This window comes from Saimiri boliviensis, chromosome 1, assembly GCF_048565385.1.
Source record: "Saimiri boliviensis isolate mSaiBol1 chromosome 1, mSaiBol1.pri, whole genome shotgun sequence".
Classification (NCBI taxonomy): domain Eukaryota; kingdom Metazoa; phylum Chordata; class Mammalia; order Primates; family Cebidae; genus Saimiri; species Saimiri boliviensis.
This window is the reverse complement of record NC_133449.1, coordinates 67,882,220-67,909,891: the sequence shown is the minus strand read 5'-3', so window position 1 is coordinate 67,909,891 and position 27,672 is coordinate 67,882,220. Positions and strand designations below refer to the sequence as shown.

The 27,672-nt window shown below is 47.1% G+C and overlaps 3 protein-coding genes and 1 pseudogene across 7 annotated transcripts in view; 2 read left to right on the top strand and 2 right to left on the bottom strand.

Moving 5' to 3' along the window:
* Window positions 1–821: 821 nt before the first annotated feature.
* LOC141584452 (large ribosomal subunit protein eL34-like) lies at window positions 822–7,990 on the bottom strand (annotated as a pseudogene).
* LOC120368451 (small ribosomal subunit protein eS21-like) lies at window positions 7,957–8,283 on the top strand. The gene has a single exon (XM_039480475.2). The coding sequence runs from the start codon at window positions 7,957–7,959 to the stop codon at window positions 8,161–8,163; it is 207 nt and encodes a 68-aa protein (XP_039336409.1). The 3' UTR covers window positions 8,164–8,283.
* Window positions 8,284–23,687: 15,404 nt separating this feature from the next.
* Window positions 23,688–27,672, bottom strand: part of C1H2orf42 (chromosome 1 C2orf42 homolog) — a 49,252-nt gene continuing 45,267 nt past the window's right edge. For all 5 annotated transcript variants that reach the window (XM_010333501.2, XM_010333500.2, XM_003922652.3 and 2 more), the window contains one exon: window positions 23,688–24,348. In XM_010333501.2, the coding sequence (XP_010331803.1) occupies window positions 24,140–24,348 (209 nt within the window). In that variant the 3' untranslated portion in view covers window positions 23,688–24,139. The remainder of the gene's footprint in view (window positions 24,349–27,672) is intronic.
* LOC120366799 (small ribosomal subunit protein eS27-like) lies at window positions 26,714–27,024 on the top strand. Its single transcript, XM_074398672.1, has one exon. It carries the CDS (start codon window positions 26,822–26,824, stop codon window positions 26,978–26,980), a length of 159 nt encoding a protein of 52 aa, XP_074254773.1. The 5' UTR covers window positions 26,714–26,821; the 3' UTR covers window positions 26,981–27,024.

Below are 27,672 nucleotides of genomic sequence, written 5' to 3'. Positions count from 1 at the left end.
CGCCCCAAACAAAGACAACTGCGTCCGATGGGAGTGCAGGGGCCCCTGCGCGCAGGACCTGAATCGCCTGTCCTGTCTGCCCCTGACGCGCACGCACTCAAGCGGCCGCCCACTGCCCTTCTATCCCCTAGCCATTTGCTTCCCACCCCTTGATTTTTTCTTTACCCCTCCCCTAAGCATCCTCCCCAACCTCTGATAAACTTTATAATAAATTTACCTAGTCTAGGTATTTTGTGTAAGTGGAATCATACAATATTCGTCCTTTTGTGCCAGGCTTATTTTGTTTAGTATAACGTTTTTTATTTTCTTTTTTTCCTTTAATTGAGACAGGGTCTCGCTCCCTTGCCCAGGCTAGAGCGCAGTGGCGCCATCTCGGCTCACTGCAACATCCACCTCCCGGTTTCAAGTGATCCTCCCACCTCAGCCTTCTGAATAGCTGCGACTACAGGCACAGGCCACCTTGCCTGGCTAATTGTTGTATTTTTGATAGAGATGAGGTTTTGCCACGTTGCCCAGGATGGTCTCCAACTCCTGAAGTCGAATGATCCTACCCCCTCAGTCTTCCAAAGCGGTGTTAACTACAAGCCTGTGAGCCACCATGCCCACTGCTTAGCATAATCTTTTCAAGCTTCATTCCAGCTGCAGTATGTATGAGAACTTCATTTCTTTTTCTTTAATGAGATGGAGTCTCGCTCTGTCACCCAGGCTGCAGTGCAGTGGCACAATCTCGGCCCACTGCAACCTCCCCCGCCTGGGTGCAAGCGATTATCCTGTCTCAGCATCTTGAAGTAGCTGGGATTACAAGCGCCTGCCACCAGCCAGGCTAATTTTTGTTTTTTTTTTTTTTTTTTTTTTTTTTTTTGAGACGGAGTTTCGCTCTTGTTACCCAGGCTGGAGTGCAATGGCGCAATCTTGACTCACCGCAACCTCCGCCTCCTGGGTTCAGGCAATTCTCCTGCCTCAGCCTCCTGAGTAGCTGGGATTACAGGCACGCGCCACCATGCCCAGCTAATTTTTTTGTATTTTTAGTAGAGACGGGGTTTCACCATGCTGACCAGGATGGTCTCGATCTCTTGACCTCGTGATCCACCCGCCTCGGCCTCCCAAAGTGTTGGGATTACAGGCTTGAGCCACCGCGCCCGGCCCAATTTTTGTATTTTTATTAGACACGGGGTTTCACCATCTTGGGCAGGCTGGTCTCGAACTCCTGACCTCCTGAGCCACCCACCTCGGCCTCCCCAAGTGCTGGGATTACAGGCATGAGCCACCACACCCAGCCAAGAATTTCATTTCTTTTATTGTATTTGTGGTAATATGTATACAATATAAAACTTCCTTTTTTTTCTGGGAGTTTCGCTCTTTCATCCAGGCTGGAGTGCAGTGGCCTGATACCCGCTCAGTGCAGCCTCCACCTTCCGGTTTCAAGTGATTCTCCTATCTCAGCCTCCTGAGTAGCTGGGACTACAGGCAACCACCACCATACCCAACTAATTTTTGTATTTTTAGTAGAGACGGGATTTCACCATCTTGGCCAGGCTGGTCTCAAACTCCTGACCCTGTGATCTACCTACCTCAGCCTCCCAAAGTGCTGGGATTACAGGTGTAAGTAACCACACCTGGCAAAACTTCCTATTTTAACCAATTAAGTGTACAGTTTAGTGGCACTAAATATGGCACTAAACATCACACGGTTGTGCAATCACCATCATCATCCATCTGTAGAACGATTCCATCATCCTAAACTGAAACTCTGAACCCATGAAACAACTCCTCCCTCATTTCCCTCTATCCACCTCCCGGCAACCACCATTCTATTTTCTGTCCTTATGAACTTAGGAGCATCACTTTTCTGGGACATCTGCAATGGCTCTCTGGAGGATTGTGTCTCCCCTTTTTAAAAAATTTTTCTTTGTTCTTTTCTTTTTTTGTTTTTAGTAGAGAAGGGGGTCTCACTTCATTGCCCAGGCTGGTCTCCAACTTCTGGGCTCAAGCAATCTGCTTGCCTTGGCTTCCCAAAGTGGTGGGATTACAGGCATAAGCCACTGTGCCCCACCTGTGGTCTCATCTTGGAAGGCAAGAGGGATAGAGGCAGCCATAATCGGCCGGGCCTGGTGGCTCACGTCTATAATCCCAGCACTTTGGAGGCTGAGGTGTGCGGATCACAAAGTCAGGAGAGTGAGACCATCCTGACCAACATGGTGAAAACCCATCTCTACTAAAAATATAAAAATTAGCTGGGTATAGTGGCGCATATGTGTAATCCCAGCTACTTGGGAAGCTGAGGCTCAAGAATTGCTTGAACCCAGGAGGCATAGGTTGCAGTGAGCTGAGATCTCACCACTGCACTCTATCCTGGCATTAGAGCAAGACTCCGCCTCAAAAAAAAAAAAAAAAAGATAGCCATAATCTGGAGAATATTGAGATGTGGACAACAAGGAAGACAAAATTTGGTCCTATGAGAAATCATCTGTGAGGAAGAGTGGACGGAACTGAGCATGTTCAAGACAGTGAGATCTTCAAATGATTTCAATTCATGTAAGAAAACCAAAACCAGAAAACAAGGAGGTTTCAGTTTATCAACAGATTTATTACTCAAAAAAAGTTTCTTTTTTTTTTTTTTTTTGAGACAGAGTTTCGCTCTTGTTACCCAGGCTGGAGTGCAATGGCGCGATCTCGGCTCACCGCAACCTCCGCCTCCTGGGTTCAGGCAATTCTCCTGCCTCAGCCTTCCGAGTAGCTGGGATTACAGGCGTGCGCCACCATGCCCAGCTAGTTTTTGTATTTTTAGTAGAGACGGGGTTTCACCATGTTGACCAGGATGGTCTCGATCTCTTGACCTCGTGATCCACCCACCTCGGCCTCCCAAAGTGCTGGGATTATAGGCATGAGCCACCGCGCCTGGCCTAAAAGTTTCATTTTTTATTTAGCTTTCTGACTCCGTGCTTTTGACTTCAACACTTCACAACGATTTTCTGCTCCTCGATAAGGAAAGCATGCTTGATCCTGTCACGAACACAGTTAGCACACATGGAACCACCATAGGCCCTGATGACATGTTTCTTTGTTTTGAACAACCTCATAAGAACTTTAGGCCTTACAGCACAAACCCCTCGAAGTCTGCCTCGGCACAGTCCACATGCAGATTTTGGTGCTTTCCCAACCTTCTTGGTATAAAGGTAAACAATTCTATTACCAGAGGTTTGGGACAGCCTAGTTTTGTTTCAGGCAATATTGTAGGAAAGCCTACGTCATTATGTCAAACGCCAGACCATTTTTGAGTGCCTCTACACTAGCTCAAAGGACTGCTCCTGAGAGCTCTAGGCTTCCTTGGCTCCTTGGATGGCAGCCCACTGTGAAGGAAGTAAAGACAGGGAAAAGACAACAGCAGCCATACCTGCAGACAACATTCTATCAACAGATTTAAAAGGAGCAAGCACTGTGATGTAACTGGAGAAGACTCAGGCGATCACACAGTCTGTCTTCACCCAAGTGAAGGGTGATTATGTAGGAAAGTGGATAGAAGATACTGTCAATAAAAATATAAAGGGAATCGGTCGGGCACGGTGGCTCAAGCCTGTAATCCCAGCACTTTGGGAGGCCGAGGCGGGTGGATCACAAGGTCAAGAGATCAAGACCATCCTGGTCAGCAAGGTGAAACCCCGTCTCTACTAAAAATACAAAAAGTTAGCTGGGCATGGTGGTGCGTGCCTGTAATCCCAGCTACTAAGGAGGCTGAGACAGGAGAATTGCCTGAACCCAGGAGGCGGAGGTTGCGGTGAGCCGAGATCGTGCCATTGCACTCCAGCCTGGGTAACAAGAGCAAAACTCCGTCTCAAAAAAAAAAAAATATATATATATGTATAAAGGGAATCATGTTAAAAATTTTTCAGTAGCCGCATTTGTTTTGTTTTGTTTTGTTTTGAGATGGAGTCTTGCTCTCTTGCCCAGGCTGGAGTGTAGTGGCAGGATCTTGGCTCACTGCAACCTCTACCTCCTGGTTTCAAGTGATTCTCCTGCCTCAGCCTCCTGAGTCCCTGGGATTACAGGCATACCACCATGCCTGGGTAATTTTTGTATTTTTAGTAGAGACAGGGTTTCTCCATGTTGGTCAGGTTGGTCTCAAAGTCCTGACCTCAGGTGATCTGCCTGCCTCAGCCTCCCAAAGTGCTGGGATTACAGGCGTGAGCCACTGCACCTGGCCAATTTTTAAACTAATAATGAAAGGGTGGACATGGTGGCACACACCTGTGGTTCCAGTTACTCAGGAGGCTGAGGTGAGAACACCGCTTGAGCCCAGATAGTTGAGACTGCAGCAAGCTGTGTTCATGCTACTGTTCTCCAGCCTGAGCGACAAAGCAAGACCCCATCAAAATAATAATAGTAATAATGAGGCATCTCACATTCTTCTTTTTTTTTTTTTTTTTACACTTGGTCTCTGAAATCAGGCTGGCTACATTTCAAGTGCTCTCTAGCTACCTACAGCCACTGTACTGGACAGTGCAGGGTTGGAATCTGGACTTAGGAGTCAGACAGGGCTGGGGTCAGGCCCCACATTCCATCCCTTACTAGGCTGTGTGACTAGGCACATTACTTAAGCTTCTCCTATTTCTGTTTCTTCATCCATAAAATGAAACTAAAAATAGTACCTACTTCATAGGGTAATTTTGTGGATTAATGGCATATGAAGCATACAGTACATGTTCAGTAAATGTGGGCGATTATTAGCAGTAAATTTGGTGGTCACTGAATTATGACATTGCAGTATCACTGTTAGGATGACCTCCATTCCCATCAGATGATGTGGCTTAGAGATATTCCAAATGCGCAAGGTTAAAAAACAATAGACGAACCAGGAAAACCTATTTGTAACACATATGAAAACAAAATGTTGTTATTCTTGCTATGTAGGACGTGCTAGCAAATAAATAAGAAAATGAATACCAATGGAAAATTCAAAAGAAACAAACATCTGAAGTAATTTTTTTTTTAAGCAAGATCCACTTTAAATAGGTTCACCTCTCCTTGGAATCAGACATAAAAATAAACAAAAGACATTGTTTTGTTGTTTTTATTGTTGAGTAACAGGTCAACAGCCAGAATTTGGTGGCACCTAATACTCAAGGAGATGTGGGGAGATCCCTTCTTTTTTTACATCAGTATTTCCTGAAGTTTTCATTGTTAGATCTGACCACAGACTATCTGGAGAAAAGAGCTGAGTTCTTGCTTCAAGGAGGAACTAGCCAGCCTTTTCTGCCCACCTTTTTCCTCTTCCAGATAGAGCCTAACAGCCAAGAAACCTCTCCTAGCACGTTGACTTTTTCCTTGTCATGTGTGCAGACTCTGCACATTAGCTTTGCTAATAGTCCTTTACCACAGGTGCTGACATTTCACGTGGCTTGAAATAGCCCCCAGCATTGTTCTACATTTGGACAGGGCTGACATACTTAAGCCATAACACCCCAAGAATATTCTTAGACTTCTGGCTAACTACTTCAGGAACGTTTTATCTGCCAGTAGTATTGGCTGCTTAATTTTCAGGGCCCAGGAGAAAAATGAAAATATGGGCCCCTTTCTAATAAAAGGAGGAAAAAAGCTCTTTCCTTTTTTCTGCAGTGTCTCTCACAACCTGTCATGATGTTTTTATTTGCTATTTATTGTTCTCCTTTGGACATGGAGATATTTCAGAGGTAAGTGCAGGGCTTCACAGATGCCTGGGACCCTGCTGCAAGACAGCATGCATTTTCCAGTCCGGGAAAACTTGATGGGGAGTGGGGTGAAGAGACTAATGCTTTTTTTTTTTTTTTCAAGACAGAGTTTTCCTTCTTGTTGCCCAGGCTGGAGTGCAGTGGCACAATCTTGGCTCACTGCAAGCTCTGCCTCCCAGGTTCAAGCGATTCTCCTGCCTCAGCCTCCCGAGTAGCTGGGATTATAGGCATTCATGCCACCATGCCGGGCGAAGTTTTTTGTATTTGTATTTTACCTTTTGAGACACAGTTTTGCTCTTGTTGACAAGGCTGGAGTACAATGGCACAACCTCAGCTCACTGCAACCTCTGCCTCCTGGGTTCAAGCGATTCTCCTGTCCCAGCCTCCCGAAGTAGCCAAGATTACAGGAGCCTGCCACCATGCCCAGCTAATTTTTTTGGATTTTTAGTAGAGATGGGGTTTCATCATGTTGACAAGGCTGGTTTCAAACTTCTGACCTCAGGTGATCTGCCTGCCTCAGGCTCCCAAAGTGCTGGGATTACAGGTGTGAGCCACAGCGCCTGGCCCAAGAGACTAATTCTGACTGATCTAAGTCCTTAGTCTTCTGTTCTTTGCATTCAGCTCCACAATGGTGCCTGGAGCCAAAATGGCCGGGCACGGTGGCTCAAGCCTGTAATCCCAGCACTTTGGGAGGCTGAGGCGGGTGGATCACGAGGTCAAGAGATCGAGACCATCCTGGTCAACATGGTGAAACCCCGTCTCTACTAAAAATACAAAAATTAGCTGGGCGTGGTGGTGTGCGCCTGTAGTCCCAGCTACTTGGGAGGCTGAGGCGGAAGAATTGCTTGAACCCAGGAGGTGGAGGTTGCAGTGAGCCGAGATTGTGCCACTGTACTCCAGCCTGGCGCTTGGTGAAACAGTGAGACTCTGTCTCAAAAAAAAAAAAAAAAAAAAAAAGATACCTCACGGTCCAGCCATCCCAAGGGGAGGGAGGGTCACAAGGTAACAGGAAACACTGAAAGAGAAAAAAAAAAAAAACACAGACTAGGAGATCAAAATATTATCTCTGCACACGCAGCAGTGTCTGAGAGCTGGGTTAATGAGTATGCCTCAGAGAGCTGATCCACTCTGTGTTACTAACCCAAGTCTTGAGCCAGGCAAGGTGGAGGACCAGTCAGGCTAAGCTCTGAGGTGAGGTGATATAGTGGGGATCTCTGTGACAGCAACGTGACCAGTGAGACTGGAGCGATGCAGCTGTCAGTGAAGTACTGCATGCTAGCAACCACCAGAAACAAAGATGCAATGAGCACGTTCTGCCCGAAAGTCTCCACAGGAGACAAATCCTGCTGATACCTGGATTTCAGTTTAGTGACACTGATTTCAGAATTTTGGCCTTGAGAAATGTGAGAGAAGAAATTTGTGTTGTTTTAAGCCACCAGGTTTGTGGTAATTGTTACATCAGCCATACGAAACAAATATGTCCCCAAACAGGTGTGGAAATTGAATACAATTCAATTTTCCCTTCCAATTCCATTTTTCTAGAATTTGACAAAATTATTCTAAAGTTCTCTTGAAAAAAAAAATATAAACATGAATAAGTTGTTTTCTTTTTTTTTTTTTGAGACAGAGTTTCACTCTTGCCCAGGCTGGAATGCAATGGTGCCAGACCAGTCTTGCCAACATGGTGAAACCCTGCCTCTACTAAAAATACAAAAATTAGCCGGGTGTGGTGGTACATGACTATAATCCCAGCTACTCGGGAGGCCGAGGCAGGAGAATCACTTGAACCTGGTGGGGGTGGGGTGGAGGTTGCAGTGAGACAGAGCAAGAGCGTTTCCAAAAAAAAAAAAAATGTTTACAGTCAGGGTCTTGCTCAGTTACCCAGGCTGGAGTGCAGTTGTGGGCTCAAGAGATCCTCCTGCCTCAGCCTCCCAAGCAGCCGGGAGTATAGGCACGTGACACCATACCTGGCTAATTTTTTTTAATTTTTAATTTTGTAGAGGTAGGGTCTTGTTCTGTGTTGCTCAGTCTGATCTTGAATTCCTGGTCTCAAGTGGTCCTTCTTTCTTTTGTTATTTATTTATTTATTTATTTATTCATTCATTCATTCAAGTGGTCCTTCTTGAGACCTTGGTCTCCCAAAGCATGGAGATTACAGGCATGAGCCAGGGCTTCTGGTCAGTATTTTATTTTTTAAGAACAGCTTTTCTCTACTGGCACGCAGTGTGGTGGCAGCAGGTGTGGCCTTGAAATGCAGAACGACGCTGGCAAGTTCATGGACCTGTACATGCCACGGAACGCCAGCAACCACGTCATCGGTGCCAAGGACCATGCATCCATCCAGATGAACGTGGCCGAGGTTGACAAGGTCACAGGCAGGTTTAACGGCCAGTTTAAAACTTACGCTATCTGTGGGGCCATATGTAGGACGGGTGAGTCAGATGATTACATTCCCTGATTGGCCAAGGCTGATGGCATTGTCTCAAAGAAATTTTGACTGGAGAGAATCGCAGATGTGGAGTATTTGTCATAAATAAATAGTGAAAACCTAAAAAAAAAAAAAAAAAAAAAGAATAAATTTGAATATGGTTCATTGCAAGGTATATTATTTTCACTGAGCACCTAGAATTTCTCAAGTTCTTTGTATATTATATGAGTCTTTCACAGCAACGTTAAGGGACAGGTGAAATAAATAGAAAATAATTCCTGGCTGGGTGCAGTGGCTCACGACTATAATCCCAGCACTTTGGGAGGCCAAGCTGTGTGGATCACCTGAGGTTGGCAGTTAGAGACCAGCCTGACCAACATGGAGAAACCCCATCTCTACTAAAAATACAAAATTAGCCAGGCATGGTGGCGCATGCCTGTAATCCCAGCCACGGAAGACTGAGGCAGAAGAATTGCTTGAACCTGGGAGGTGGAGGCTGCAGTAAGCCGAGATCTCACCACTGCACTCCAGTCTGGGCAACAAGAGCAAAACTCCGTCTCAAAAAAAAAAAAAAAATCCTATTTACAGAGTAGGCAGTTAAGAGCCATTGTCAACCATCTAGTAGGCATCAGGACTGGGGTTTGAAAGCACTTCTCTAAAGTCCATGTCTTTATTTGTAATGCCAAAAGACTGGAAACAACCTAAACATCCCTTGGTGGAAATCACTTAAATTATAGTACGTCCACACAATGCAATACTCTGCAGCCACAAAGATAGATAAAAATGAGGATACTCTCATATACCAATAAGGAAATGTCTCCAAGATAAGACTGTTAAAGAGGGGGAACACCCAACAAATGTGTAGAACATGTGTACAGATTGGCACCATTTATGTTAAAATGGAGTAAAGAAGGGTATAAATTTGTTTTAGCTTATATGTGCATAAAAAACGTTAGAAGGATAAACACAAACCTAATAACAGGGTTATCTATTTAAGGTGGGGGAACTGGGCATTTGTGGACAGGGACAGGAGAGATGGACATCTTTTAATTTTTTTTTTTAAGAGACATAGGGTCTCGCTATGTTGCCCAGGCTGGAGTACAGAGGCTATTCCCAGGCGCGATCCCACTACTGATCAGCACAGGAGTTTTGACTTGCTCCATTTCTGACTGGGCCAGTTCATCCCTCCTTAGGCAATGTGGTGGTCCCCTACTCCTGGGAGGTCACCATATTGATGCTGAACTTAGTGCAGACGCCCGACTGGCATAGCGCACTATAGCCCAGAACTGGACTCAAGTGATCCTCCAGCCTCAGGCTCCTGAGTAGCTGGGACTACAGGCACACGACACTGTGCCCAGCCATCTTTTCATTTTTTTAGTTTTGACTCATATACATAAATTACCTGTTCAAGAAAGCAAATACATATAAACTTTTCTTTGTTTTTTTGAGACTGAGTCTTGCTCTGTCGCCGAGGCTGTAATGCAGTGGCGTGATCTCAGCTTACTGCAACCTCTGCCTCCCAGGTTCAAGTGATTCTCCTGCCTCAGCCTCCCGAGTATCTGGGATTATAGGTGCGCGTCACCACACCCAGCCAATTTTTGTATTTTTAGTAGAGACGGGGTTTTGCCATGTTGGCCAGGATGGTCTCCATCTTTTGACGTTGTGATCTGCCTGCCTCAGCCTCCCAAAGTGCTGGGATTACAGACGTGAGCCACTGTGCCCGGCCACATATAAACATTTTTAAGGCAACACGAAATTAAAACTGCTGTCCCTTCCTTCCACTGTACCATGTGCCTTAGACATCTCTGGAGGGCAGTCTGCCCCCCTTTCCAATGAGTTCCACAGGGCAGCAGGACTCAGGATGCCCTGGCAGCTCTAAGGATGGCTTCAGTACAGCCTGGGGAAGGTGGCCCTGCCAGCAGGCAGCGCCAGGCCAAGTGTACACTCTTTCCTTATCCCTGACTCAGAAAAACAAAACCAACAGGCAAATCCACTTGTCAGCATTTCTGAAGCCAGTTGTTAACCAATCCTCTTCCTGCCCTTTACTCTCCTTTTCTTCCTTTTTCCAGAAAAACCTGGAAAGCTCTGTAACTACTTTTCAAAGTGCTTTACTAGCTCTGGCTGCCTTGTTGTTTTCTTTCTCTAGTTTGGCCTGTGTCATCCTCTCAGGCAAGTACTGCAGTCAGACTTCCTGCCAGCTTCCCTGCTGGGTTCATCTGTCTTAAAAAAAACAAAACAAAAAACCTGTGTTTTCAGAGAACTGACAAACCTCAAATCTGAAGTTATTTTGTCCAACACTCCACCCAGTGCAGAAGAACCCAGTTGTAAAATTTAGCAGAGTAAATCTATTTGCTTTTAAAACCCAATCCTGTGGTTTCACTTTGTCCATCCAATCAACTAGGAGTGACAGCTCTCATAAAATATTTGCTCTTGTGAAGAATCCCATGGGCCAGGTCTATTTGTGTGTGGAGTCTAGTGGTGTACTGAGCCCCAGTAAATTTCCATTCAGTAATTCAGTGACTGTTAATTGACACCTAATATGCATCCATCGCTGTCTGAGGCCCTGTGCTAGGGATAGAAACAAACACGGAGACTCAGCCCCTGCCCTCAAATCTCTAACAGCCGTGTTACCATACCTTCAGGTCATCAACGTGCCTGGCCTAATTTTGTTTTTTTAAATCTATCTGCAAGGTATCAATTATATCACTGTGTTATGGACATTTTCATGGTGAGCTATGTGTCAGAATATGATTTATGGGAATGGGTTTCTCTTTTTTTTTTTTTTGAGGTGGAGTTTCGCTCTTGTTACCCAGGCTGGAGTGCAATGGCGCGATCTCGGCTCACCGCAACCTCCGCCTCCTGGGTTCAGGCAATTCTCCCGCCTCAGCCTCCTGAGTAGCTGGGATTATAGGCACGCGCCACCATGCCCAGCTAATTTTTTGTATTTTTAGTAGAGATGGGGTTTCACCATGTTGACCAGGATGGTCTCGATCTGTTGACCTCGTGATCCACCCGCCTCAGCCTCCAAAAGTGCTGGGATTACAGGCTTGAGCCACCGCGCCCGGCCTCTCTTTTTTAAAGTTTTGGGGACATAGCTTTTATATTACAAAGATAATGTCCAAGTTCAAACTCTAAGTAATATAATCCATGTAAGATTCATTAGCCTTTCAGGGTGTTAATTTTGCCATAACAGTGTCATAGCTTTCAGCTTTCATTAGCTAGAATTCCTCAGCTAACGTGCAGGAAATCTGAGAGTTCTGCCAGGTGTGTTCAGTAAAAGATTTTGCTCAAATCAAATGCAACTCTACAAGCAAGTCATTTTCAGAGACACTGAGCTTGGCAGGGATTCAGGTGACTAGAACCATACCATATACTCCCCAGATGATGCTGGGCCAGAATACGTCTTCGAGCACTGTTCAATTCACGGGGCACACAGAGCAGAAGGCTCCATGGGGGCAGCATGCTCACTCCCGATAACAAAAGCACAGCATCACCAGGAACCATACCTCGACATTCATTCTTTGCTGGCTTATTCTCAAAGGAAAACCCCAACCAGAAGATAATGAACACCACAGACTGTTAGAAGCAGCAAGAAGCTACCGCACATTTGTGGCTCCTACACATCCACCCAAAACATACCAGCAGGAATAAAGAGCAATAGATTACTCAGGTTTCCTGTCAGGACATCCTGGCTTGAAACACAGGTCTGCCACTTAAAAATATAAGATAACTCACAGATGGGAAACTGCTATATCATGTCCTTGAGAATCTCAGGAAACTGTCCGCTCATGAAATAAGAGCTCAAAAGCAAGCAGAAAATCACCCATTCCCATTAATGACAGGCAGTTTTGCTCTCAGGCGAAGAATGCAGGAACATGGGGGCATAAACTGACTCAAGGAATCTGGCCTGGGGAAAGCCCCATGCAGTTTCTGGGCAGACTGGGCCCTTAGACCAACAACCTTCGTCCAAATTTATCCTAAGGACGTGACAAACTCAGTGTACAAGCATTACCACCTAAGCAGTAGGCCCTGTTTTGTTGGTGACTGAAGATTGCCTTTCAATTCCCAAGTGCCCATAGGCCCTGCATGCTTCACCATCTGGCATTGAACAGTGTAAGCAGATCAGTTCGGCAGAACAGTGTAAGGTTATATATTGAATAGTAGCTGTCTCCTTGGGGGAACCCTATAATGAAAGGGAATCCATTAAAAGGAGAGTGTAGGCTAGATCACTGCTCTCCAGGCTTGTCATGGCAAGCTCAGAATCAGAGAGAGCACCCATCCATTCATTAACGCATTCATTCACTCGTTCAATACACATTTATAGAGCATTTCTTTTTTAGATGGAGTCTCGCTCTGCAGCACAGGCTGGAGTGCAGTGGCACAATCTCGGCTCACTGCAACTTCCACAACCTGGGTTCAAGTGATTCTCCCACCTCAGCCTCCTGAGTAGCTGGGACTACAGGCATGTGCCACCACGTCTGGCTTTTTTTTTTTTTTTTTTTTTTTTTGTATTTTTAGTACAGATGGAGCTTCACCATGACGGTCAGGCTGATCTAGAACTTCTGACTTCAGATGACACACCTGTCTCAGCCTCCTGAAGTGCTGGGATTACAGGCATGAGACTCTGCATCTGGCGTTTTTTTTGTTGTTTCTTTTTTCCTTTTTAAGGAGACCAATTTTATTTAGATAGGGACTACTTTTTTTTTTTTTTTTTTGAGATAGAGTTTCGCTCTTGTTACCCAGGCTGGAGTGCACTGGCACGATCTCGGCTCACCGCAACCTCCGCCTCCTGGGTTCAGGCAATTCTCCTGCCTCAGCCTCCCGAGTAGCTAGGACTACAGGCGCGCGCCACCATGCCCAGCTAATTTTTGTATTTTTAGTAGAGACGGGGTTTCACCATGTTGACCAGGATGGTCTCGATCTCTTGACCTCACGATCCACCCGCCTCGGCCTCCCAAAGTCCTGGGATTATAGGCATGAGCCACCGCGCCTGGCCGTTGTTGTTTGTTTCTTAGACAGGGTCTTGCTCTGTCACTCAGGCTGGAGTGCACTGGTGCACTCACAGCTCAATGTAGTCTCAACCTCCTGGGCACAAGCAATCCTCCCGCCTCAGCTTCCCAAGTAACTGGTACTACTGGCGTGCACCACCACGCCCAGCTAATTTTTGTATTTTTTGTAGAGACAGGGTCTTATTATATTACCCAGGCTAGTATTAAACTCCCAGGCTCATCTTGAACTCCCAGGCTCAACCAATCCTCGGGGTTTGGCCTTCCAAAGTGTTGGAATAATGGGCATGAGCCACTGCACCTGGCCAGTGCAAACTCTTTGGAGCCTGCTGTCTCTCTTGGCCAGGTTACAATGGATACTATCTGTTAACAGTAGTATTCCTACTGTTGCACATTCGATCTTTACTCCTCAACCACAAACTTTTATTTCCTTCTGCTCTTCTATGCCATGATTCTCACAAACCATCAAAATGTCTTCAGAATGCCAATTTTTTGTGTGCTCCAATTTCAACTCTGGCACAGTAAACTTTGTAGTTCTGAAACTCTTGGTTCAAAAAATAGTGCCATGGAGAGCCAGGTGTTCCGGCTGAGACCTCAACTTGCAGTCCCTCCAGGCTCATGCCTGTATCTATGAACGGGGAATCTCCTGAGGGAATACAAATGGTCTCCACAGATTCTACAGCCACACCCATCTCAAGACCTGGCTTCCTCTCCTCCTCCCTGCCCAGCCTCCACCCACTTGACAGGAAAAGGCACCAAGAAAGTGAGCCTTCAGCTCCTTCCTCTTCTGTATTTAGATCTATCACATCTCACAATATCAACACTGTTATTTTCTTATAACTATATAGTGCTTATATTTGGGGGCCAGGGTAAAATTCCATTTTCCTCTGTCATTGCAACTGGCTTTCTGGCTTTCAGAGAAAATACTTCCTTTGGAGATCTTGGCTTATTTTTCCCCAGAGAGAGTCATATTCACAAACACGTATTATCTCCCGGGACACAACCTGGTCAACTCCCGCAACTCACAGAAAATGATCACAAAGATTGTGTGTCACTTTTACCTTTTTTTTTTTTTTTTTTTTTTGAGAAGTAGTTTCGCTCTTGTTGCCCAGGCTGGAGTGCAATGTCGCGATCTTGGCTCACTGCAACCTCCACCTCCCAGGTTCAAGCAATTCTATTGCCTCAGCCTCCCAAGTAGCTGGGATTACAGGCGTATGCCACCACACCTGGCTAATTTTTGTATTTTTAGTAGAGATGGGGCACCATCCCTTAACCTCCCACAGTGATCACACCCTCCTCTGAACCCACAGCATCCAGTGCATGTATCACTGGTCTACAATTTAGTACTTTCTGCCTTGTAGGGATAACATAATTCTGCTGAATGTGAGCAAAGTTGGCTACTGTACCACCCCCTTCTCCTGTTTACAGCAGCTCTGCACTCCTTATCTCGTGGTATTTAGACAAGGACCCAGACGTGGGACTTACACTTTCGGGCTGGCCCACTAAGAGGCGACTTATCTCTCAAACACCTATTTAGTGAGTTCACACATGTTGAGGGACATATAAATCAAATGCCAGTTTACTGACTTACATTGAAGAATGACATTCAAGGTGGACTGGAATGCCTGAACTGGCCTGACTGGCTGATCTCCCTCCCCATGGGCTAAGGATTGCTTAGTAAAATGCAGACTTAGAACAAAAGTAACCAACCTGAAGTCAGGTCTCGCCTTTAAGGCAGGAGATCTCTTTTTCTGCAAAAGCAGTCACCAAGGAACTCGTGGAGTTCACCTGTTCTCCCCTGAGTCCTGGACCCTGCCAGGGTTATACTTGGAGGTATAGGTACTTCGAAGCATGGCCAAACCCCTTCTATTCAGTTTGCCAAACCGGTTTATAATCCAACGGATTAGACCTCACCTAAATTACAACCACTTTCCAGCCACTCTCCTAATAGATTACGAGTTCCCAAGGGCCCATGCTTTGCAGGTTTCTCTAAGTATGCTGTGACAGAAAGGGCTGCTTTGTCAGCAATAAAAGGAATAGAACAATTCATTCCCCCCACTGTTTTTTGTTTGTTTGTTTGTTTGTTTTAGAGACAGGGTCTCTCTCTCTTTTGCCCAGACTGGAGTGGGATCATAGCTCACTGCAGCCTTGACCTCCAGGGCTCAAGTTTTCCTCCCATCCTCAGCCGGCTAAGTAGCTGGCACTACAAGTATGCATCACCAAGCTGGCTTTTAAAAATTTTTATTTTATTATTTTTTTGAGATGGAGTCTGGCTCTGTAACCCAGGCTGGAGTATAGTGGTTCACTCTCGACTGACTGCAACCTCCGCCTCCTGGGTCCCCGTTCAAGCAATTCTCCTACCTCAGCCTCCCAAGTAGCTGGGATTACAGGCACAAGCCACCATGCCCAGCTGCTTTTTGTATTTTTTAGTAGAGATGGGATTTCACCATGCTGGTCAGTCTGGTCTTGAACTCCTGACCTCGTGATCTGCCTGCCTTGGCCTCCCAAAGTGCTGAGATTACAGGCGTGAGCCACCACACCCAGCCTTTTTTTTTTTTTCCCAATAGAGATGGGGTTTCACCATGTTGCCCAGGCTGGTCTGGAACTCTTGGGTTCAAGGAATCCTCCCACCTTGGCCTCCCAAATTGCTGGGATTATAGGCATGAGCCACCTTCCCTGGCCTCCAACCCCATTTAAAGTGTCCCTGGGCTAGGTGCTGCGGCTCATGCCTGTAATCCTAGTGCTCTGGGAGGCTGAGGCTGGAGGACTGCTCAAGGCCAAGAATTCCAGACCAGGCTGGGCAGCATAGCAAGACCCCATCTCTACAAAAAACTTTAAAAATTAGCTGGGCCTGGTGGCGCATGTTTGTGGTCCTAGCTACTCAGGAAGCTGAGGTGGGAGGATGGCTTCAGCCCAGGAGTTTGAGGTTAACTGAGCCATAATTGTGCTACTGCACTTAGCCTGGGCCACAGAGACCTTGATCTAAAAAACAAACGAAAATAAAGTGTCCCTGGGTCAATGAAGCTCATCCACTCTTTTTTTTTTTTTTTTCTTTGATACAGAGTCTTGCTCTGTTGCTCAGGCTGGAGTGCAGTGGCACAATCTTGGCTTACTGCAACCTCCACCTTCTGGGTTCAAGCAATCCTCCATCCTCCCACGTCGGCCTCCGGTGTAGTTGGAATTACAAGTGTGTGCCACCACACTGGCTAATGTTCTTATTTTTGGTAAAGACAGGGTTTCACCATGTTGGCTAGGCTGGTCTCGAACTTCTGACCTCGAGTGATCTGCCCACTTCAGCCTACATCCACTCTTTTGATCTGAAACATAGAAGCTACCTGCCATGTTCAAAACCAAAAAGCATCTACCTACAAAGCCCTGGGTTTTGAAGGACAAATGCCTGGGTCCTTATTTGTTTGTCTTCTGGGAATTCCGCTATCCAATGCTGTAGAAAAGATTTTTTTTTTTTTTTTTTTTTGAGACAGAGTCTTGCTCTGTCACCCAGGCTGGAGTGCAGTGGCGCAATCTCCACTCACTGCAACCTCTGCCTCCCAGGTTCAAGCGATTCTCCTGCCTCAGCCTCCTAAGTAGCTGGGACTACAGGCACCTGCTGCCATGCCCAGCTAATTTTTATATTTTTAGTAGAGATGGAGTTTCACCACGTTGGCCAGGATGGTGTCGTTCTCTTGACCTTGTGATCCACTAACCTCAGCCTCCCAAAGTGCTGGGATTATAGGCGTGAGCTACTGTGCCTTGCAACGAGACTTTTTTTAAAAGGAGAGTGGACTTCTGCTTTTGTAGGCTGTCTCTTGTCTTTTGTGGTTCCACATACAACTCAGCAGTGTCTATGGGCTATCAATCGCAACATAATGCAGACAACACACTTGTGTCTAGGTTCCACTGAATCCTAATTACACATGCACCACACTTCTGCCTTTTGCACTGCTGACTGGCAAGTGAGCTGTTTTGTAGAAGCAGCAGGTGTGAGGAGAGGTGACTCCGGCCAGATGGTGCTAAAAAAAGGCCCAAGTCTAATACATAGGAGTCGTTCCATTAACCCATCCATCACCAAGGCAAAGAGTGTGTGCGTGTGTGCGTGTGTGCGTGTGTGTGTGGTGAGGGGGTGGGAGGAATTGCCCTGCCCTGTCTTTGCCTTTTGGGTTTTGCCGTGATACAAATGACAGGGGTGGCCAAGAGAATGGAGTGACAGGGGGGGAAGGAAACCCAAGGTGTGATATGCCTTCTCACACACCCTCCAGGATGGCCCTGAGGTCTCACACCCTAGAGAAGGCCTGACCGGGTACTGACACTTCCCTGCCAAAGCCCTATAACCACTACGTCCGCCCGCGTTGAGAAATGTGAGGTGAGTTATTTAAACCAGCTGAACCAGTTTCCTCATCTACATAGACGGGGATGATTCCCCCTAGCTCACAGGACCGCTGTGGGAATCAAACGAGATCACTCGTATGAAAAGCCTAACACAATCCCTGACACAGGACACAAGCACTTCAGGACACATTCATGTTCCTTCCAGGAGATGGCCTTGCACTGTATACTCTGGTAGACCAGCCTCATATAAGCTCCTGGAGGCTGGCGTGTCCCAAGGTTCAGGCCATCAAAGAATCGATGACCGTCTGACCACAGCGACGTCATGAGATGACAGATTCTGGGAAGAGGCAGCAAGAGGAGAAAGAAGAGCGCCCCAAGGCAGTGTGTGCCCTCGACGGGGCTCCCAGCCATAAGCACTTACGCAGGTGCAGAACACAGCGAAAATTCTGGTAACACTCCTCTTCCCTCATTTCTGATCAGGCCCCAGGTTCATCTCATCAGTTCAGGGATGAGCCCGTTGACACCTTTTCCTAACTAAAGCCACTCGCAGGTGCGGAGCTCACGCCTAGAAAAGGGAAACTTCTAACAGCCAGTACGAAAGACACACAAAGCCTTTTGTTTGAAGGACTAATCAGACCCTTCCAGACAGGCTCTCGGGACAGACGGGGAAAAAGAATTAGTGTACTTTGACACAATACCCACCGTGTGGTAGGCAGAGAGTAAGCGAAGGGGATCGATCCATCCCGCTGTACAAAGAGGTAAACCGCGGTTGGGAGAGCTTGAGCTGCGGGCTCCAAGCGGCCAGTCGCGGGCAAGGACCGCCCTCCCGGCGCTCACGCTCCTCCTCCCCGATCTGGCCCGGGCGGCCCGGGGGCGGGTGGGCGACGGGAGCCCAGGTAGGGCGGGGCCTGGCTTAGAGCACTGCGACTCCATGCCCGCAGAGTCGCGCGGCCTGGGACTCCGGGTGCGGCCCGACCCCACGTGCTCCACTTCTCCCCCCTCGCTGCCCTGGAGGACCTGCGGGCCCGATCCAGGAGTGGTCCCGCTCGCGCAAGGGAGCGGCGGCCCAGGGTGCCAGGAAGTCGGCGCCCTGCCAGCTGCCAACCGGCCGCGCCCCTCCCTGCCGAGCTAGCGCGCCCGCCTAGTCAGCACCTTTCCCGAACCGCGGCCCCACAGTGGGTCACGAGGCGGGCGCGGCCAGGTCAACCCTGGCTGGACCTGGCTTCGGCACCACCCACCTCGTCCTTCCCCGTCCCGCTGGTTTCCCCATCCGCCTTCTTCTTCCCCTCCCCCTCTCTGTTCTCCTGCCCCTCCCCGGGCTGGCCGCAGCCCGCCACGTCCCTGGCCCCGCCCCTGCGAGCTACGGGGGGGGAACCCCGGTGACGTCACCACCCACCATGGCTCGCGTTCCCGCGCTCTCCAGAAAAGACGCGAAGGTGGTGACGTGTCCGGTGCGCCAGGGTGGCTGCGCAGGAGGCATCGGCAACTGAGCGTCCTGCGGCGCCGCCTGGTGGAAGCAAAGCGGCCGAGCCCCTCACCCCCGGAAGCGGCGGCGCGGGCGACCGGAGAACGTGACTGACGTCATCTGGTGGAGGCGAGAGGGCGGCTGCCGCGTGACCAGCCCCTGTCCGGCGCGTTTCTGTTTCTCTTGTTCTGCTTTCAGTGGAGAGGGTTGAGGCTTCATTTCATGACCGTTATTTTACTTTGTTTTTAAACGTTATCAAGGTAATATGTATACATATGTGTGTGTGTGTGTGTATACATATATGTATTTTTAAATTTATTATTATTATTTTTTGAGACGGAGTTTCGCTCTTGTTGCCCAGGCTGGATAGCAATGCCGCAATCTCTGCTCATCGCAACCTCCGTCTTCCGTTTCAAGCGATTCTCCTCCCTCAGCCTCTGGAGTAGCTGGGATCACAGGCATGCACCACCACGCCTGGCTAATTTTGTGTTTTTAGTGGAGTTGGGGGTGGTTCTCCATCTTGGTCGGACTGGTCTCGAACTCTCGGCCTCAGGTGATTCACCCACCTCCGCCTCCCAAAGTGGTAGGATTACAGGCATGAGCCACCACGCCTGGCAGTAATATTATTAGAAAACTTGGGGGGAAAACGGAAAATAGGAAGAAAATGATTTTTAGCGTCCCCAATCATCTTTAACCTTTCATTATGTTTATTTCCAGCCTTTTTCATTAAACAAAATTGTGATCTGACTATATACAGTGGTATTAACTACAAAGATTCCTAAGAAAGGACAAAAAGCACATTTCCGCTTCAAGGCTGATTCAGAGGAACAGGTAGAAGAGGAAAAGTTCAAGCAATAGACAAAATGAGCCATTCGTCCACGGTATCTAGTTTACTATTCACATCATCCAGAGGAGGAAACGGAGGCTCAGAGTCATGCTCAAGGCCGCATGTAAGAGAGTGGCAGACGGGTTTCAAACCTAGGCCCTAAACTGTGAATCTGCAAGATGGTGAGAGTGGGGAAGACTGAAAGGTCGTGCAGGGAATTCACAGAGCTACCGAACCCACTTTGTACTTCTGGAACTGCTGAGTGGGAACTAGTTCTAAGAAACAAGGCTAGTGCCCCACCAGTTGCAACAATTTTGTGAGAGTGGCACAAAGTTCACACTGGTACACAGCCCTGGCCACTAGTTGCTAAGTGCCACCCGTCTCCAGCACTGCCCTCCCCGTGAGTGGCAGTGAAAGGTGGGAGAGATGTTACAGGACTGTGTCAGGCATTAGACCGGCTACTCCCAGTGCAGTCCTGCAGCATCATTCCTGTCCAGCACTTTCTGCATCACTTGGGAGCTTGATGGAACTGCAGAATCCTGGACCATACTCTAAAACTTCTGAATCGGGCCAGGTGTGATGGTTTACATCTGCAATCTTAGCACTTTGAGAGGCCAAGGTGGGCAGATCACCTGAGGTCAGGAGTGGCCAAAAGAATGGGGTGACAGACCCAGCCTGGCCAACGTGGTGAAACCCCATCTCTACTAAAAATACAAAAATTTGCCGGGTGTGGTGGCAGGCACCTGTAATCCCAGCTACATGGAAGGCTGAGGTAGGAGAATCTCTTCAACCCGGGAGGCGGAGGTTGCAGTGAGCCAAAACTGCGCCATTGCACTCCAGCCTGTGCAACAAGAGTGAAACCCGTCTGAAAAAATTAAATAAAACTTCTGTATTTGAATATGCATTTTAACTAGGACCCTGGATGATTCCTGTGCATATTAAAGTTTTGAGAAGTGCGGTTGTAAATAAGTTACCCTGCTCCCTCGGTGAAGTAGGTGGGATGGTAGATGTGAAGGGTGCTTGCAGAACTGGATGATGGGAAGACAGGCAGGGAACAAGATCGATAAGGAGGATTTTTTAAAAAAAATTATGTGAGTGTCAGAAAATATGATCTGCCACGGAAGAAAACCAGGAAATCAGTCTGGGAGATAAAGGAAGAAGAAATAGGTGGAGCAGGTGAGCAGATCTATCTTGGGAAAATTCACTAATAGACACAAGGGCTGCCCCCCTGTGGCTGATTCTTTTGTGTTGTCTATGACTTATGCTTGAGAGGGTCTAGTTATAATTCACAGGGCTAGGGGAGAGCAGCCCCTGCCCATCCCCTCCAGCAGGGTGTAGTGAGATTTCTCTGGGTTCTTCTAGCTGAGGGCATATTCTCAGCGTTTTTGGACAGGGAGAACCAGGGATAGGAGCTGGCTGAGGTTCTGACAGACAGTGTCTGTTGGATGAGGGCTGGAGTACGTGTGGTGTGTGCTTGTGTACCCACATGTGAACTGGAGGGAAGGACAGGGCATTGGCACCAACCCAGAACAGCAGTCACTGAAAGACGGGGTGAATTTAGGTGATTGGGAATTAGTAGCCAAGAAGGCAACAGGCTGATGACATCTGGTACCTTGAAAGTCAGGTGGCAGGCCTACAGATCTCTTGGGTGGTAGTTCTTAGAGTCAGATTTCTGGAGGTCCCCAGGTAGCTTCTAAACATTAGCAATCTGGCTGGGCAGGTGGCTCATGCCTGTAATCCCAGCATGCTTTGGGAGGCCGAGGCCGGCGGATCACCTGAGGTCAGGCGTTCGAGACCAGCTTGGCCAACATGGTGAAACCCCATCTCTACTAAAAATACAAAAAAATTAGTCAGACATGGTAGCACGTGCCTGTAATCTCAGCTACTCCAGAGGCTGAGGTAAGAGAATAGCTTGAACCTGGGAGGCAAAGGTTGTAGTGAGTTGAGATCATGCCATTGCACCCCAGCCTGGGCGACAGAGTGGGACTCCAGGCATCCCTCTTAGACCTATTGGTACACTCAGTCTCAGAATGATCAGTCTGTGCAGTAGACAGGAATGGAGGGTTTTAAGCTGTTCTCTTCAGAATACAAATGGTGGCTACAGCTTGGAGAGGCAGCAACTGGACAGTTCTTAGAGGTCCCATTGACTGATGGAGGAGGGGAACGTGTATGGGTGGGAGGTAGGTGGATGCAGGGTTTGAGGAGTGCTGCTGCGGGAGTATCTAGGACCACTCTGGGAGGGAGTGGGGCAGGTCGAAATGAGAGCAACCCTGATGTCCTAGAGGTGTCTGGAGGCTGGGAGTGGGTACAGCAGTTCTACTGGTCCTCCTAGGCCCATGCTTGACTTGGTAGAGAGGGTGTCAAGTTAGAAAAAAGGGGACTCTGAATCCCATTCCAGATTATGATGGACTGTGATAGTGTGCTGGGGTGGTGCTGGGGGAAGATCTGCTTGAGCAGAGTCCTCTTTGGGTGGATGATTTGCTCCAGCCATGTGTTTTATGGTCCCTGTGGTTCTTCTGAATCAGTCAGGTACTGGTAGACCAGGCATCTGCCCGTCACCCACAGGTTTGTCAAAAAGCTGTGACTGCCGGGTATGGTGGCTCACGCCTGTAATCTCAGAACTTTGGGAGGCTGAGGTGGGTGGATCAAGAGATTGAAACCATCCTGGGCAGCATGGTAAAACCCCATCTCTACTAAAAAAATACAAAAAATTAGCTAGGTATGGTGGTACATGCCTGTAGTCCCAGCTACTTGGGAGGCTGGGGCAGGAGAATCACTTGAACCCAGAAGGCAGAGGTTGCAGTGAGCAGAGAGTGCACCATTGCACTCCAGCCTGGCAACAGAATGAGACTCTGTCTCAAAAAAAAAAAAAAAAAAAAAAAAAAAGTGTGACTGATGTCCTACAAGTTCTCAAGTTGAAGGATTTCTCAGAATGGCCAACCAGTCTTTCCTTGGGTGTTCCTGCTCTTCTGGCAAGCTTCTGCCTCATCTAGTTTTATGTTTTCCACATTTATGCAAACCCTTCCTCTCCTTTGAAGCACAGTTCAAGTTGTAAGTCTGTGTACCTCCCTGGATTCTCAATAACTTCCCCCATTGTCTGAAGCACCTAGGAGCTGACACAAACCACCTCCTCAATTACACAGGGTAGTAAACACAATGTGGTTACTCCTCCTCTTTTAGGGCACAGCACCTCTTTTACCAAAAATGTCTCTCCCTCCATTAGGCCAATCAGTGCCTTTTTCGAGGGTGGGAGGGGTTCTGCCTTTTGGATCAGAAAGTGGAGCAAGCCATACATTCAGGCACTTCAGGAGCCAAAATTCCTACCAGGATAAGCTGTTCTGTGCTGTCAGCAAATGAAGCCTGAGAGAGAGGCAGAAATGGGTCAGATGGAACATGGCTCCAAGGGTCCTGAGGCCCAGCCACACCAGCTGCAGCTCAGTGTGGTTGTCTAGCTCTACTTTAGTGTCCACAAGCCAGTCATTCATGCCTATTTTGTCCAAGCTGGTTAACTGGCTTTCTGTCACTTGCAATTGAAAGTACCTCATACAGCTGGGCACAGTGGCTCACACCTGTAATCCCAGCACTTTGGGAGGCCGAGGCAGGCGGATCATGTGCCAGAAGAGAGAGTATCTGGCACATAGCAGGCATGCAGGAAATGTTCATTCCCCTTTCCTCCTTAAAGATAGGCTTATACTTCTGGGTCTTTCAGGATCTCTATTCTGTGATCACTGAACTTAGAAACAGCAAATGAATTTTACTAGCTGTTTGGAGAATAAATAAGGATATAAATATTAAGTGAACAAGCAATTACAAGCATTAGTTTGAAATAACAATATTACCTTGACACCTGGATCTCTTTTTCCTGTATCACTATTAGTTAAATCCCCCCCCCCCATTTATAATTTAATAAACAGGCTACCGTGAGATATAATTTGGAAAAACTAGAGACACTGTGCTTTATTTGAGAACAGAACAGAGCATGGCTGGAACTCTGCCAGTAGTCTTTAACATTCTGCCCTCATCAGGGTGTTAACTCTCCAACATTGTTGGTATATGGCTAAGTGCTGCAAAGTTCTCAAATGTTGGAATAAACACTAAAGACGAGTCCATAAGAAAGAAAATAAGCTGGTTTTCTTTCTGTTCCATTTAAAACTCTAGCTAGAAATACTGCCCAATGCATAATGAAGACTGTACACAGCAGCACCAAAAAGGCTATTTACAAGAGATTTTCTTCTACAAAATCTACTTGAAAGCACTGAGAATTTGCATCTTAGCTAAGAGCAGTTCACCAAGGAACAGGGCCATCTAAGTGCCTAACTAGTATTTAAAGTTGTCAAGGGGTGGGGATGTGCAAATTAAGCAGCAAAAGATTCTCATTTTGCCTTAAGGGAAAGTGATAGTGGTCAGAGGGGCCAGTTCCAAGGGCTGGTCCAAGGGGGGCCGCTGGTCTTGGTACTCTGCCACATGCCCATTCCTGTGGTGGCCATACTCAAACTTGATTCGCAGCTCGCCAATCTTAGATTGGGGAAGGATATCTGGGATCCACTCGATGATGAAAGGTGTTGGCTCCTTTTGATCTGGGGAAGTGTTGCCTAAAGAGAAAAAAGGAGTATTAGTACAATTCTACCTGACTCTAATGGGTGTTCCTAATTGCAAGAAGTGGTGTCCGGGATTGGAGCAGTCTGTTCAGCTTTGATAATCAGAAGGCTGCATAAGGTTTATAAGTTCAGTGGTGACTAGGAAATCAGATTTATCAATCATCATGAAATTAAAACATACATATTTTGGCCAGGCACGGTAGCTCATGCCTATAATCCCAACAGTGTTGGAGGGCAAGGCAGAAGGATAGCTTGAGCCCAGAAGTTTAAGACCAGCCTGTGCAACAAAGTGAGACCCTGTTTCCATAAAAATTAGCCAAGTATGGGCTGGGCGTGGTGGCTCACATCTGTAATCCCAGCACTTTGGGAGGCTGAGGCGGGAGGATCACTTGAGGTCAGGAGTTCAAGACCAGGCTGACCAACATGACCAAAATCCTGTCTCTACCAAAAATACAAAAATTAGCCCAGCTTGGTGGCATGCTCCTGTAATCCCAGTTACTCGGGAGGCTGAGGCAGGAGAAGCGCTTGAACCTGGGAGGCAGAGGCTTCAGTGAGCTGAGATTGCACCAGTGTACTCCAGCTTGGGCAACAGAGAAAGACTCCGTCTGAAAAAAAAAACCCAAAAAAACCAAGAAGAATAGAGGAGAAAGACCCTGATTATTAATGTATACTGTATACATTTTTCTCTCAGCACTACTTAACTTCAGACTTCATAAGCTAATATTTTACTTTTTAAATTTTAAATTTTTGTTTTTTGAGATAGAGTGTTAGTGTGTTGCCCAGGCTAATATGCAGTGTTGCAATCTCGGTTCATTGCAATCTCCGCCTCCTGGGTTCAGGTAATTCTCCAGCCTCAGCCTCACAAATAGCTGGGACTACAGGCACTTACCACCACGTCCAGCTAATTTTTGTATTTTTAGTAAAGATGGGGTTTCATCATGTTGGCCAGGATGGTCTCAAACTCCTGATGTCTGGTGATCCTCCCGCCTCGGCCTCCCATAGTGCTGGGACTATAGGCGTGAGCCACTGCGCTGGGCCTATATTTTACTTTTCACTTCACTATCTTACTCTCTTGACACTTTGGCCTAAACAGTCACCCCTTTTAAACTCCTTCCCTCCACTTATTTTGGTCCTTTCTTTCTCACAAAGACTAAGACATCACTTATATGATGAGAAACAAAGCTTTGACTCACCCCAGACTAACAATCTTATTGGCCAGGTATTTTGGTCTGTTTTTTTTTTTTCTTTTAGTCACAGAATATAGTTAGGCTAGGTGTGGTGGCTTACACCTATAATCCCAGCCCTTTGGGAGGCTAAGGTGGGTGGATCACCTGAGGTCAGGAGTTTGAAACCAGTCTGACCAACATGGAGAAACACAATCTCTACTAAAAATACAAAATTAGCTGGATGTGGTGGCATATGCTTGTAATCCCAGCTACTTGGGAGACTGAGGCAGGAGACTCGCTTGAAACTGGGAGGCAGAGGCTGCTGCAATAAGCTGAGATCGTGCCACTGCACTCCAGCCTGGGCAACAAGAGTGAAACTCCCATCTCGAAAAAACAAAACAAAAAAAGAATATAAATGTTAGGTATTATCTAGCTCACTTTTGTCACACATATTCTAGCTTCCATTTCAAATGATATATGGCTGAGAACTGTCCACAGAGCTGCTGCCGAATTTTCATTTAAATATCAATGAAGACAGAAAAAAATGAAGACTCACAACTGGTGAACACTTAAGACCACTGGCAACTTTTGGGAGGAAATACAAAACAGGTGAAGATAGATGGAAAGAAATCTACTTTGGCCATAGCATATCCCAGCTTTCCTTAATAAAGGCAGGCTACATGGAAAACGGCAGGAAAATACTTGGTCTCTCTCAGTTTGTGCTCTGGCTTGTACTTGTACAGAGCAGCAAATGAGCAGTGCCACTTCCTTTCCTTTAGAATGTCTCACACACCCTCCCCACTCAAGTACCTGAATTCTCGATGACCGCAAAGGGGACTTGAGGGAGGGTAGGTGCATGGTTAAAGGTGAATAAGCAGGGTTGGGCGTGGTGGCTCACGCCTGTAATCCCAGCATTTTGGGAGGCTGAGGCAGGTGGGTCATGAGGTCAGGAGATTGAGACCAGCCTGACCAACATGGTGAAACCCCATCCTTACTAAAAATACAAAAATTATAGCTGGGCGTGATGGTACACACCTGTAATCTCAGCTGCTTAGGAGGCTGAGGCAGGAGAATTGCTTGAGACCAGAAGGTGGAGGGTTGTAGTGAGCTGAGATCATGCCACTGCACTCCAGTTTGGGCAACATGAGCAAAACTCCATCTCAAAAAACAAAAAAGCTTTCTGGCGGTGATGACCTACCCACGAGAACATGCCTCTTGCAAAGGATCTCCTTCATCCCTCTCCAGAAGAGAAGAGGAAACGTAAGTAGAAACGCCTGGTGCAGAGCCCCAATTCCTACTTCATGGATGTGAAATGCCCAGGATGCTATAAAATCACCACAGTCTTTAGCCATGCACAAACAGTAGTTTTGTGTGTTGGCTGCTCCACTGTCCTCTGCCAGCCTACAGGAGGAAAAGCAAGGCTTATAGAAGGATGTTCTTTCAGGAGGAAGCAGCACTAAAAGCACTCTGAATCAAGATGAGTGGGAAACCATCTCAATAAACGCCTTTGGATAAAACAAAAAAAATACAAAAATTAGCCAGGCATGGTGGCACACACCTGTAATCTCAGCTACTCATGAGGATGAGGCAGGAGAATCACTTGAACCCGGGAGGCAGAGGGTGCAGTAAACCAAGATCATGCCTCTATACTCCAGCCTGGGCGACAGAGCAAGACTCCGTCTCAAAAAAAAAAGATGGTGAATAGCAGTGGCAGAATGTATTCTGGAAGGTGCAGTCTGCACTAGTAAAGCAATTTGGGTGGGAGAAAGAGGAGAAAGCCTGGAAAACTATGTCTGTGGAGAATCTTAGTTTTGTGTGTTTTTTCATGTATTCCATTATTAGCAATGAAGGAGGAAGAAATGGTCAGGAGATGCCACTATGGTAGAAGAGAGAAACGCTAGACTTGAGAACTGTGCATCAGCCCTCCACATCTAGATCTGCGAGGGAGCCAGCCACCATGCAGGAGTGGTCCGAAGCAATCTGCCTGTTACCAAAATTTGAGTCTGGACACATCTTAATCTGTTTAGTAATAAGGAAAAGAACAGGAAGTTAAACAAAATAAAAAACACCTAAGGAAAAGGAAGTAAATAACTAGAAGAATCAAAGGAAGGGATAGCAATGACTGATGTATCGATCAAAAAGAAAATTTAAC

Bases quoted from the DNA above. Each gene is read 5' to 3' on its own strand.
- LOC120368451 (XM_039480475.2), top strand. From the start codon at position 7,957: ATGCAGAACGACGCTGGCAAGTTCATGGACCTGTACATGCCACGGAAC.
- LOC120366799 (XM_074398672.1), top strand. From the start codon at position 26,822: ATGGATGTGAAATGCCCAGGATGCTATAAAATCACCACAGTCTTTAGC.